General features: G+C 37.7%; 1 protein-coding gene across 1 annotated transcript in view; it reads left to right on the top strand.

The window, feature by feature from the left end:
* LOC150076301 (uncharacterized) overlaps positions 1–13,151 on the top strand; it is a 79,973-nt gene that overhangs the window by 42,056 nt on the left and 24,766 nt on the right. Inside the window, exon 5 of the mRNA XM_090387607.1 lies at positions 7,296–7,358. Coding sequence (XP_090243733.1) covers positions 7,296–7,358 — 63 coding nt within the window. The remainder of the gene's footprint in view (positions 1–7,295; positions 7,359–13,151) is intronic.

Genomic DNA, 13,151 nt, shown 5'->3' with positions numbered 1-13,151 from the left:
GGAGTACTCATGGTACGCCTAACTATTGCCTTGTACAGTGGGTTAATCACTTTCTTATCCCTGATAGCAAAATTCATGTTTATCATTGACAAAACCCCAGGAGCTGTCCTGGCAAGCTGTTTACATTGCTCAGAGAATTTTATATCTGACTGAACAATAACTGCTAGGTCTTTTTCATTTTCCCACCGCCCTGAGTGTGGCACTGCACAGTTGGTACATTAATCCTGGATTACTCTCCTCATGTGAAGTATCTTGCATTCTCAGCCCATCTGCCAATCTTTGTATCATCTGCAAACTTAGACATTAAGCCTAATATGCCTTCATCAGTATCATGAATCAATATAAAAAAGAGTAGTCCCAAGAGTGAACCCTGGTGGACTACTAATAACTTTAGTCCAAGGAGAGTAGTGCCCATTGATAACAATTCTGTCTTCTCCCACTCAGCCCATTATGTATAGCAGCAACTTGCTTTTAATGCCATATTGCTCCAATTTTATAGTAATCTTTTATGTGCAACAGTATCAAAAGCTTTTCTAAAATCTAAGTATATGATATAAACATTATTTTTGGCATTCAGTTCCTTTGTTATTATGTCATAGTATTCAGTCAGATTGGTCAGACAAGATCACCCCTTAACAAATCCATACTGTGACTGCAGTATAACTGCATTCCTACCTAGATAATTCTACATTGCTTTTATTTTCCGTAGAACAGAAGTGAAGTGAATTCGAACTAACAAGTCTGGAAATACTCTCATCTCCTTTCTTGATTTCTCTCTCTCTCTTTATAAATTGGGGATACATTTGCACATTTCCAGTTCATAGAGCCTTCCTCTGAATCCAGGGAGGCTGTCATAATCATGGCCAAAGGTTTGCTTACCTCTTTTGTTACCTACTTTAATATAATTGGATAGATCCCATCCACACCAGGCACCTTTTTTATGTTTAGCTCAACAATTTCTATTTCGCTTTCCTCTCAGTTATCACAAAATCATTTTGCTTCCTCCCAGAATTTGACTCACTTCTGGGGTCCCTCCCATGTATTTTTATTCCTTGATGAATGGTTTAAAATTATTTTTATCACCAGAAAATATGATAAATTTTATGAAAATATAATTTTTTATTAAATACAGTTCAACCTTGATATAACCATACCTTGTTATATTGCATTTTCAGATATAATGCCAGTGTTATTGTGTTCCCGAAGAGGTACATGATGACACTGGCATATATACAGGGTGATTCACTACCAATGCGACAAACTTGCAGGAGGTGTAGGGGGCACAAAGACGAATCTCGGAATCACATAGCATTGCAGGGTTCGAAATGCCTTCGCCATGCGGTAGAGGACGTTGAACGGGAGGTCGCATGAGCAGCAATCCCGCTGGAAGTCAGCTTTTGCGAACCGTTTCTGTCGAAGAAACCAAGTAGCAAAATTCCTCCGGAGTGGATAATCCGCAGGCTCCAATGATTGGAAGCGTTGCAGATGGTAGGAACTCATTTGGTTTGTTGAGTATCCTCCATAGAATGGATTGGGAAATACCTAATCGTTGGCCTATCGCTCGTGTACTCTGATTGCCTTCTGCAAGACGTAGGACATTCTCCTCATTGTCTGGCGTCCTCGTCATTTGCTCTCGATTCATTGTACCTCTCGTGAAACAACCAGTCTCACGTAACCTTCTGTGCACACATGCGAAAATCGTATGATGAGGAGCACGCCTGTGTGGGAAACGTTCCTGGTGCAAGCGCAGAGCAGCGTGCCTGTTACAGCCCGCAGCTCCATACGCGAGGTGCATGTCGGCCAGTTCAAGGGTTGAATACTCGTCCATCCTACTGCCTCGGGAACCGGTTCGCAAATGCTGCCTTCCAGCGGGATCGCTGTTCACGCAACCTCCCGTTCAATGTCCTCTACCACATGACAAAGGTATTTCGGACCCTGCAATGCTATGTGATTCCAATTCGTTTTTGTGCCCCCTACACCTCCTGCAATTTTGTTGCACTGGTAGTGAATAACCCTGTATATATATAAATGCAGTTTATGGCAAACACAGGTTTCATAATAGACACCAAAAAGGCAAACTCCCTACCTCACAGAAGGAGAAACAGTGCAGACCATTTAGCTACTCTATTTTCTTGTGTGTTATATTCTTCCAATTAGACAATTAAATTTTTATAAATAACAAGATTTATCCCAGAGTAATTACTGTAGATGTATTTTTTTACCTCTCTCATCTTTTGTCTTTCTCAGCTCAAAGTCACAATAAAAAAATAATAATAAAAATAAAAAATACAGTACATTACTGACACAGTAATTGCACATGGGAATACTCTGAAAGAAGAAATGAGAATGGGCAACCATTTGCAATATATTCAGATATAAACTTGAGTAAGCAGCACATGACATCCTTTTTGAAGTTAGGAAATTACATGCAGAATGTCAAAACTGTTAAAGGCATAATGCAAAGTGTGCCATGGAATACATGGTACATTTTGTCTAACAGCACTTTTGTTTCAACAGGTACCAATTTGCATAACAAAGGAGTGCCTGTTAGACGAATTCTTTCCTTTAAAGTTTAAACTTTACATTGCAATTGTTGATTTTTTAAAGTTGACCGGAAATCTCTTTCAAAACCGTAACTGTGTTTTGAAAGGGATTTCAGATAGTACTACCCAACTCTGCTTAGCTCTAATATATCACACAATTTTTTTATTGAATGTAGCTTATAACAATTGCATCTTTCTGAAAAGAAGTGCAGTATTGAATTTATATGAAATGCAGAGTGAAAAGAGAGATGTTTTGTTTGTGTTCACTATATAAATAATTGACTACATCACAGCTAAGTAAGAACGTCGCTCCCTCTCAAAAAAAAAAAAAAAAAAAGTCCAGTATTTCAGTTAACTGCGAAAATTGTATGATGAGGAGCACGCCTGTGTGGGAAACGTTCCTGGTGCAAGGAACGTTTAAATACTAGATATTTAAATGCCCCAGCATTTAAATATCTAGTATTTTCTAATTTTTATTATCATTTTATAAGTGTGTTTAATTTTATTTACATTCAGTTTTTATTATATCTAGTTATTTTCTTGTGGGTTTTAAATTTTCAACCATTGCTGCTGTTCAAGTAGGAATCTTCTGGATGATTTCTGATTATTTTCCTATTGTACTTATTTAATCTTTGTTATTCTCACATAGCCAGAATGATGAAGTTTTGATTGTTTCAATAAAAGTTCTGTTCTATGGACAAATGAATTTCACAGTTTTGTGAATTGAATCTGTTGTGAAACTTTTTTTTTTTTTTTTTTTATATATACCTTTCAGCTGTTTGGATGTGAAATATATTTTCTCTAAAAATAAAAAAAATAATAAATAATAAATAAATAAAAAAGCTTTGCAATCAAATTTAAGTCTACAACTAATCAATGTTAGTTGTAGACTTTTTCCATCCTTTTCAGTCTTTGCAACAGGCATTCTCCTCCTTATCTAAAACATCAAATTCCTCCTCTGTAGCAAGCTACACATGGAACACTGTTACTTTACTTTTATTGGTGAAAGCAAAAGATAAATACTGCTTAAAGTATTTCTTTCCCAATGTAGATAGTTCACACAGGCTTGCAGGCAATAAAAGAAGGAAGTCAATAACCACTCTCAATTAGCATTGCTTCAAGTGAGCATCCTAAAAGGGTATGAAATCTCTATAGAGAAAAACAAGGATGAGCCATCCTTTGAAGAACAAAGTCAACAGCTGTATTATATTACAAAGCTTGGTTCTCCAGTTGCTCTCTAACACATGCTAAGTTGCTTACAATAAAAATGCACCTTTTAATCAGTGATACTTCCCTTCACCCAATAAACATAATGATGAGTCAGGGAACAAGTGGTCCTATTGTAGAACACTTGCCACCAACACTATAGTATCACACAGTTACTTCCCCCATTCTCGCAGAGGGAGAACCTGAAACAGCCACGTTAACATATGCACACAAATATTTCTTTCAAGTGGCTGAAAATGAAATTTAAGGGAAAATTAAAGTTATTTTACTGTGATTCCCTGACATGTTGGCGGTTGACACGATACTCTGTGATATTGAGGTTGACAGGTGTGACACAGCAAAAACTGACCCATGAAATGAATAAAGATAATAAAATTTGTGGCAGTATCTTTGTTTCATGAAAATAAAAAGGAAGTGTATCTTTTGCTTTTGGTTACGAAAAAGAGATAAATACAAGTGTATTCCTTCCATAGCTAATGCAGGCTGTTATTGGCATGTTTGTTGGCAGTAAAATATATGCTCATTGCTCGCACCTAGCAATCCTGTAGAGTGAACAGGGAGGAAGAAAGCATCTTGAAATATGAAAATTAACCCAAAACATGCTCAAATGTACAAATAAAAATGCTTGTTTAGATCATCACATGTTCACATTAAAAGTTAGGAAAAAGCTAGCTAATTCTTATTTCAGGCTATATTTCACCTTGTTAAAGATATCTACAGTATCCAAGTAATATCGAGATTGCACTGCATGCATTAATACATATTGAAATATTTAAATCTCCGTACTTATTTTCTGTTATATTTCATAGATATGCTTTTTTAACACTTATGTACACTTAATTTTTAGGATTGTATACATATTGCAGTTATTTTTCAAATAAATGATTTTTATTTTTATATTTAACCATTATCTTAAAGAACTTATTGAAAGAAAAATGAATTATTCACTGACTTTTCACCCACCCTATACATTTGTGAAGCACTTTTTTTTTTCTTGTTCTAATTAACCAATTTTGAAGATTATTAAACTCCTCGGATAAGTATCCTATTTTATACATCAATCAGTTTTGAGGGAGAAAAAAGTAAGAGAGCAGATTGGTGTATAAACTTTACCACTAAAGTTTTAGTGAGTTAAAGAAATACCGTATTTCCCCATGTATAAGATGCACCTTAATTTTGGTGCCCAAAATTTGAAAAAATATATATTACATAAGTTATTGAACTCAAGTTTTATTCATCATAAAATTCATATAACTTCTCATTACTGTCAAAACTCCCATCCATTAGCTTTTCCTCATCTGCGTTTGATGATGAATCACTGTCTTCATATATTGCCTCGTCCTTAGTTGCATCTATGGCATTTGAAATGCCACACTTCTTAAATGACTTGACAACAATCTCAATCTTGATATTATCCCAGGATCTTTTCACCCAGATACAAACTTCTCCTATAGTTGGTTTCTTCACTCTTCCTGCTGGTGTCAAATTTTCTCCAGAAGACTTCATCCATTGGTTCCATTCATCTCTCATGGCGGCTTTGAACGGTTTGTTAATGCTGATATCAAGTGGTTGAAGCTGGGATGTCAAGTCTCCAGGTATGACGGCAAGTTTTGTTTTTTGCTCTGCAGCAATCTTCTTTGTGTTTTTTGTTATGTGTGCCCTGAACTGATCAAGCACCAATAGGGCAGGTTTGCGTAAGAGCCCACCTGGTCTCCTGCTCCAAACTTTCTCAAACCAGATCTTCATCCCATCCTGATCCATCCAACCCTTGTCATGAACGTGGACAATCACTCCTCGCGGAATGTCTTCAAAAGAAGACATTCCTCGAGGAGTGATTGTCGAGGAATGTCTTCTTTTGGCATTGTTTTGCGTTTGAAAATCAGCATAGGAGGCAGCTTGGTTCCATCGGCACAACAAGCTAGAACAACTGTATAATGGCTCTTTTCATGTCCACTTGTCTTCAGTTACAGTTTTCACCCCCTTCTTATCAACAGTTCTGTTACTTGGGACATCAAATTGAAGGGGGACTTCGTCCATATTTGCAATCTGTCCCAACTCAAACTGATGTCTTCCAACATTGAATGACAAAACGATGAAATTCAAGGACCTTCTGCTCATAGCTTTCAGGCATCTTTTGGACAAGTCTGGTGTGTGTACGCATGCTTAGTCCATTCCGTTTCATGAACCTGAAGCACCAATTGTGTCCTCTTTTGAAATCAGTAACTTCTTTTTCATCAGCAATTCTTCTTGCCTCATGCTGAACCATCTTTGTGGACACGGGAATTCCAATTGCCCTTTGCTCTTCAATCCATATCTTCAATTCCCTCTCTAAATCAGGCCATTTTGCTGACTTGCCTCTCTTGGCCTTCTTCTGCCGTGGCGTTTTCAGTAGGGTTTCTTCTTCCTGTAGCCAGTCTCAGATTGTTTCCTCAGTTGGAGGAGGACCAAACGTACGTTCAACAGCACGATTTCCATTCACTTTTGCAAACTGGATCACTTTAACTTGAATTCAGCACTGTACGAAAATCTTTTCTTAGCCATTTCTGGGCAGAATGTGGCAAAACGTAACCTAATATACCGGTAACAAGTGCAAAACAATGAGCGCAAAGACAACAAGCGCAAAAAAGCGGGAAATGCAAGTAAAAAAATCTACAACCACTGTATAAGACACAGCCAGTTTTTAGACCCCAAATTTTTCGAAAAACAGTGCATCTTATACATGGGGAAATATTGTAGTTGAAAAATGGGAACTTGAAAAATTTATTTTTATATTTGAAACTTGCATAATGAAATTTGAAAATAACATTGGAAACAGTGGGCTCTTAGGTCAGATTTGATGGCAGGCAAAAACACAATGTGATAGGGCTTATTTCAAAACAGCCCCTTAAAGAATTTTTTATACAGCTATACTTCTCCAGTTAAAAATAATTATGTTGATTATTTTGATTGGCCACCATGCAAGAGTTAATGTTAATTAGATTTGGTCTCAGGAGAGTACTTATCCTATGTATTTATAGTACATCATTTTAGTATCCTTCCAGTAATCACAAGAGAATTTTTGTGTATGCAGTGTTAAGTTTTTAACTTTACAAAATTTCTGCATGTTACAAAATTCTTCCGTAGTAGATATCACTTTTTATTCATGTTTCATAATTTTATCTGTGAAAGTTATCCTGCAGTTTATTGAATAAATTAGTTAATTCTAGTTTCCTTCTTTCTATCCTTGTTCCTCTCCTTTCCCCGCCCTGAAAAGACCAATTAATTTAAGTTGTTTATTTAAAGAAATTTTATTTTATTAAATAAATATTTATTTCATTAGATTTATTAAAAACTTATTCTGCTAAGAAACAAGCTTACAGAAATAGTCAGGTATGAGTATAACTTTATTCTAATATATCGTGGTCATTTGCTACAATTCACACATAACAGGTCTGCACACTGTGCATTAGTGATGTTTGTGTTAAACTATTTATAGAAATGTATTCAGTTCTGTTGTACTTTAGTGACATTGTTTACCTATTTTAGGATCTGTATTTTGAATATCATCAGGCCATGCTTGTACTCTGGACCATATTTATTGCTGTTAATGTAAGATTTTTTGTTTTTTCTTCACAGTCGCATATATTTGTATAGATTTATTTTACTGACTCTTTATAATATCTTAAACTGTTATTAATTCAATGTGCTAAGTTTTAAATTAAGGGACTGCCTTGTCTTATGTATTTGATAGCCATTGGAATTTATTCACTATATGATGAGAAGCTAGTATGTCTTGAAACAAGTTGTTAAGCTTGTTTCAAGACTTACTAGTCTCCCATCTAGCTGTCTGACTGACTTACTAGATGTCTGCATCCCATATGTTAAACAAATAACAGAATAGTATTTTGGTGATGTTATTTATTTAAAAGCTTTTGAAGGTGACTTGTGGTTAAGGAAGTTTGTTCTATCTTAAGTAATAAGACCGTAGCATTATTTACAGCATTTAAATTTCTGTTGGCCACCTAATTCATAGGACAAGATTACCCTTGCTTTACTAATTTGTTTCATACTCTACATAATGTGTAATGTTTGGCCCCCAGTGCCAAGCAATTTGTGACTGAGCGATTTCTCTAAGCTTTCACTGTGATATTCTAAAAAGCAAATTCTAGTTCTTTTACATTACTCCCCTTAAGGAATCTTTTTATTTTTTAACAGCCCTTGTATCAAAAGTGCTGGTAGAGGGCAAGACAGGAAAGTAACCTTTCTTTATTTCTCATAGTTTTATACTAACTCCTACTAAACTTTGTTTGGTCACACCAGGCACTGCTCCTGCCTCCCCATGGTGGGGCCAGTAACCTTGGCAGAAAAGTTATTGTGCCAAAGGCTGAAGGGAGCTACCATGTATCATGAAGAACATTATCCATCGGTTGAGCCTCACGGCTCAACTTCTTTAAGGGCAGACCAAACTGATTTTGACACATCCCATCCCAAGAGACAAAGAACAGAAGGATTCAGAAAGGAATCAGCACTGTTCCTAATAATACATTCCCAAACAAGTAAACCAGTGGGTACACTTTCTCCATTGCTCATTCGGAAATGTCTCCAATGCTGCTGGATCACCTAAAATGGTGAAAAGACTCTGCTCTGGAGATCTACTTATAGAGACTACGAATTGTAGACACTCTGAAGCCCTACTCAGAATATCAAACTTTGTAGGTATTCCTGTCACAGTAACTCCAGGTGCCACCGTAAATACCTCTAAATGCAACCTCTCTGAATGGGACTTAATAAATGTTTCTGAAGAGGAATTAGTCCAAGAGCTACCAGAACAAAAAGTTGTACAGGCAAAAAAAAGAATTAAAATCAAGAAAGATGGCAAACTGATACCAACATGCAGTGTTACTAACCTCTTGTTAACAGGAAAGACTGCTTCTATACAGATGGGATACACTTAAATAGAAAGGATGCAAGAATATTTGCTGATGCTATCGAGGCAGTTAGGTGGGTCGGAAAACTGCTAGCTTGGGGCGATACAAGGACTAATAGTTTAACAGTTACCGCAGGCAGAGGTGAAGGTTATTCTTGCACAACTTCTATTAGAATAAGTAGCGACCTGGAGCAAGGGGTGTTGGGGGTTTCAGGGACGGATGCCAGTCATCGTGAAATAGGTGGGTATATGGGATGTGTTAGGGGGAATAGGAGCATGTATGCTTGCATGTATACCAATGCTAGAAGTATAGTAAATAAATTTGATCAATTTGAAGTGTTGGTCAAGACATCAAAGGCAGATACTGTTGGGATAGTAGAGACGTGGTGTCACACAGATATAAGGAATGCAGAACTGAAATTTGGGGAGTACAGTATGTACAGAAAGGATAGATAGGATAGAAAGGGAGGAGTTGTTATGCTGTTAATTAAGAAAAACATAAAATCAAAAGAAGTGCACCCAGTTGATATAGATGAACAGTACACTCTTGAGTCAGTTTGCTGTTGACATAAGCACTGCGAAAGCAAAAATAAGAGTAGGAGTGTGTTATAGGCCTAATGAGTACAATGAACAATTGTACAGGGAAATAGAGTGGGCTAGTAAATCGGAATGTCTTATAATGGGGGATTTTAACTTCCCAGATATTTACTGGAACTTGTGGGTTGGTCACTCCCACACTAGTGAGTGACCAACCCACAAGTGTGTCACTCACACACTAGTCAGACTTTTGTGGATTTATTGGATGATTGTTTTCTGCAGCAGCATGTTCGAGAGGCAACCAGAGAGAGTAATACTTTTCATCTGTTTATCAGCATTGATCATTCATGTATTAAGAATTTGCAGATAAAGGAACCACTAGGTGGCAGTGATCACAGTGTACTGATGTGGGATTTATTTAAAGATTTAATTACCATCAAGGGTAACAGGGTAAAGGAAAGGGTTTTTGCTTCCATAAAGGTGAGTACAGTGGTCTCAGACAGTATTTAAATTCTGTACAGTGGGATCAACTGACGATGTTACCAACAGTAAATTCCAAGTGGGAAGCATTCAAGGAATTAATCGTAGATGCTACTAAAAGTTTCATACCTTTTTAAGAAATATTGTTCAAGGTTTAGGGCTAATGGTTATCAAATGAACTAATGAGACTCGTAACAGAGAAGAAAAATGCATGGGATTCATATAAATTATCAAGCGACTCAGAAGTCTATGGCAGATATAAGCTAGTCTGTAATCAGGTCACAAAGGAGGCTAGGCAGGCGAAGGCAGATTACGAGAAATAGCCGGGTGGGTAAAGTGCCTGCCTGGCAATCAAAAGGTTGCGGGTTCGAATCCCGCCTCGGGCTTGGATCAAAGTACTGCAAAAACTGGGAGGTGCATTATGGCCACAGAAGCCGATGCGCCAACAACTACCCCAAAAAAAAAAAAAATCCTTAGCAAAAGATGCTAAGAAAAATAGCAAGGATTTCTTTACTTATATAAACTCTAAAAGGAAGGGGATGAATCTGATTGGTCCACTTGACATCGATGGTTCGACTGTTGATGATCCTGCTCAGATAGCAAACAAATTGAATGAGTATTTTGCATCTACATTCACACATGAGGAATTAAGGTTTGAAAATGGCAGAAGGTTATCAAATTGTAGCAGGATACTTAATGATTTTGTAATAACTGAGAGCAAAGTGGAGGAGAAATTGTTGAAGTCAAACAAAAAAAAGCAACTGGGGTGGATGGGATCTATCCAGTTATATTAAAGGAGGCGGCAAAGCAACTAAACAAACCCTTAGCCATAATTATGAGAGCATCCTTGGACTCAGGGGAAGTTTCCACGGACTGGAGATGTGTAAATGTATCCCCAATTCACAAAGGGGGATCGAAGGGTGACACGAGTAATTACAGACCAGTTAGTTTAACTTCTGTTCGGGGTAAAATAATGGAGTCACAGGTTAAAGATGCATTGCAGGATCATCTAGACAAGACTGCAGCAATAATTCAGACACAGCATGGGTTTGTTAGGGGAAAGTCATGTCTGACAAATTTGATAGGATATTATGATGTGGTTACAAAGGAACTGGATGCAAAAAATAATTTTGATATCATATATTTGGATTTCAGGAAAACTTTTGACACTGTTGCGCATGGAAGACTATTGTACAAATTGGAGCAGAATGGTATTAAGGATAAGTTGCTACAATGGTTAAAGGATGGTTAAGTGGGAGAAGACAGAGGGTGGTAATGAATGGGTGCTGCTCTTCATGGACTAATGTTATTAGTGGAGTCCCACAGGGTTCGGTGTTAGGTCCACTGTTTTGTATATTTATCAGTGATATTGATGAAGGTATATCAGGCATAATGTTGAAGTTTGCAGATGATACTAAGGTTGGCAGGGTTGTTAATGACAGCAATGGCAGCGTGCTACTTCAACAGGATCTAGATAATTTGGGCAAATGGGCTAAGAAGTGGCAACTGAAGTTTAACCTTGACAAAGTACTGCATATGGGTAGAAGTAACCCCAGAGAACCGTACCAACTGTGTGGTACTACACTTAAGGTGGTAGAAAATGAAAAAGACCTGGGAGTAATTGTGCAGTCAGATATGAAGTTTCCTGAGTAATGCAGACAGGCTGCTAGGGCAGGTCATGGGGGTTTTGTCAATGATATATAGGAATTTTGCTAGCAGGGGAAAGGAGGTGATTGTCCCTCTGTATAAGGCAATGGTCAGGCCACGCCTTGAGTACTGTGTGCAGGGCTGGAGGCCTCATTTTAGGAAGGATGTAGATTTGCTTGAGCGTGTACAGAGAAGGGCAACATGATTGGTGAAGGGAATGAAGGGATCCTCTTACCAAGAGAGGCTTAAGTTCTGCAAATTGCAGTGGCTGGAGACTAGGCACCTGCACGGTGATCTGATTGAGGTGTATAAGTCCTTGAATGGGTTTGAGCACTCTGAATTCTGATGGGATCCTTCCACTTGTTCAGATTACGAACCTAAGGGGGCATAAATTCAAATTAAGAAAGGACAGATATATAATAGATGTGCGGAAAATTTCCTTTAGCCAGCGGGTGGTTAATTGCTGGAACAAACTTTTATCTGTCGTTGTAAGCTGATAGGTTGAATAAATTTAAGGAGGAACTGGACCCCTATTTGGAGGGAATGGTGTTTTTTTTTTTTTTTTTGGCTGATGCTGCATAAGCTCATAGACTTGCTTTCTTGCATCACATGCCATTACTACTACTACTTTTCAACACCGAACCCTTCCAGCTACAGTTAAGGCTGGATGCCTGAACTTCCATATCTGACCTTTTATCCCTAATCTTCTCAGGTGCTTCAAGTGCTAAAAATTTGGCCATGCTCAAACAGTGTTTAGAGAGGTGTGCTTGGGTGTGTGCATGTGTGTGTGTTCCTTGGATCCAAGGAACACACATAGACAGACTGCACAGCACAAACACCAGTATGCATATCCAAATGTAACCATCCAGCTTACTTGAAAGTTTGTGAAACCTGGAAAACAGGAAAGAAAATACAAAAGTATGAAATAGAACACAGAGTGATGTACCAAGAAGCAAGAAAACAAGTTTTACTCACTGTATCCAAATACACATATGCATCTGCATTACAAAAATACATGTTGGAGGGAACTCAAACTGAAGTATCCATATCACCAGCCATATCATTTCTGACTTGGCACGGGCTGTTCTTGCAAATCCTCAACAGTCCCCTAAAGAACATGTCAAAGAGACCAAGCAAGTAATACCCCAGTCACAGTATCACCAACTACTACTCCATCCCGTTCAGATAACATCAGATTCCCAGGTTTAATGTTAGATCAGAAATTACACTTCCTAAAACAATTAACTATTTGTCTGAAGAAAATATCCTTGGAGTGCTCTCTGCAATATCATGGGGAGCTGACAGATTCTCCCTTCTTCACCTGTATAAAACCATAATCTTTTCCCGACTAGACTATGGTGCACCTGTATCTGACAACTAAAAAATCAGCATTATAGTCCCTCAATACCATTCAACAACATTGTCCTTAGAATAGCTCTAAATGCTTTCCGAACATCACTAGTTCATAGTCTTTATATGGATGCAAGTGAACCTCCATTATCCAAGGCCAGATAAGATGTGAAGGGAGACTTCAAAGTCTCCCCTCACATCTTATCTGGCCTTGCCTCCTTAATCTGTCTACAGGAATAAACAAAATGAAAATAAACCTGCTGTAATTGAATTGAAGAATGTAATGCAGAAGTGGAGTGTCCCATTGGATAATATCCACCCAGATGATGGAAGATTGAAGCTACCATGGCCCACATTCAAACCTTTATGTGATGGCTTTTTTTTGGAAATGGGTAAAATAGGTACTGGGCAATCAAAATGTACAGCAGCTACATTCAGCTCATGCCTTAGCAAACACTCAC

The sequence above is a fragment of the Mastigoproctus giganteus genome, chromosome 13, assembly GCF_048544385.1.
Source record: "Mastigoproctus giganteus isolate SK-2022 chromosome 13, ASM4854438v1, whole genome shotgun sequence".
Lineage (NCBI taxonomy): Eukaryota > Metazoa > Arthropoda > Arachnida > Uropygi > Thelyphonidae > Mastigoproctus > Mastigoproctus giganteus.
The sequence above is the reverse complement of the archived record's forward strand: the minus strand, read 5'-3'. Positions and strand labels throughout refer to the sequence as shown.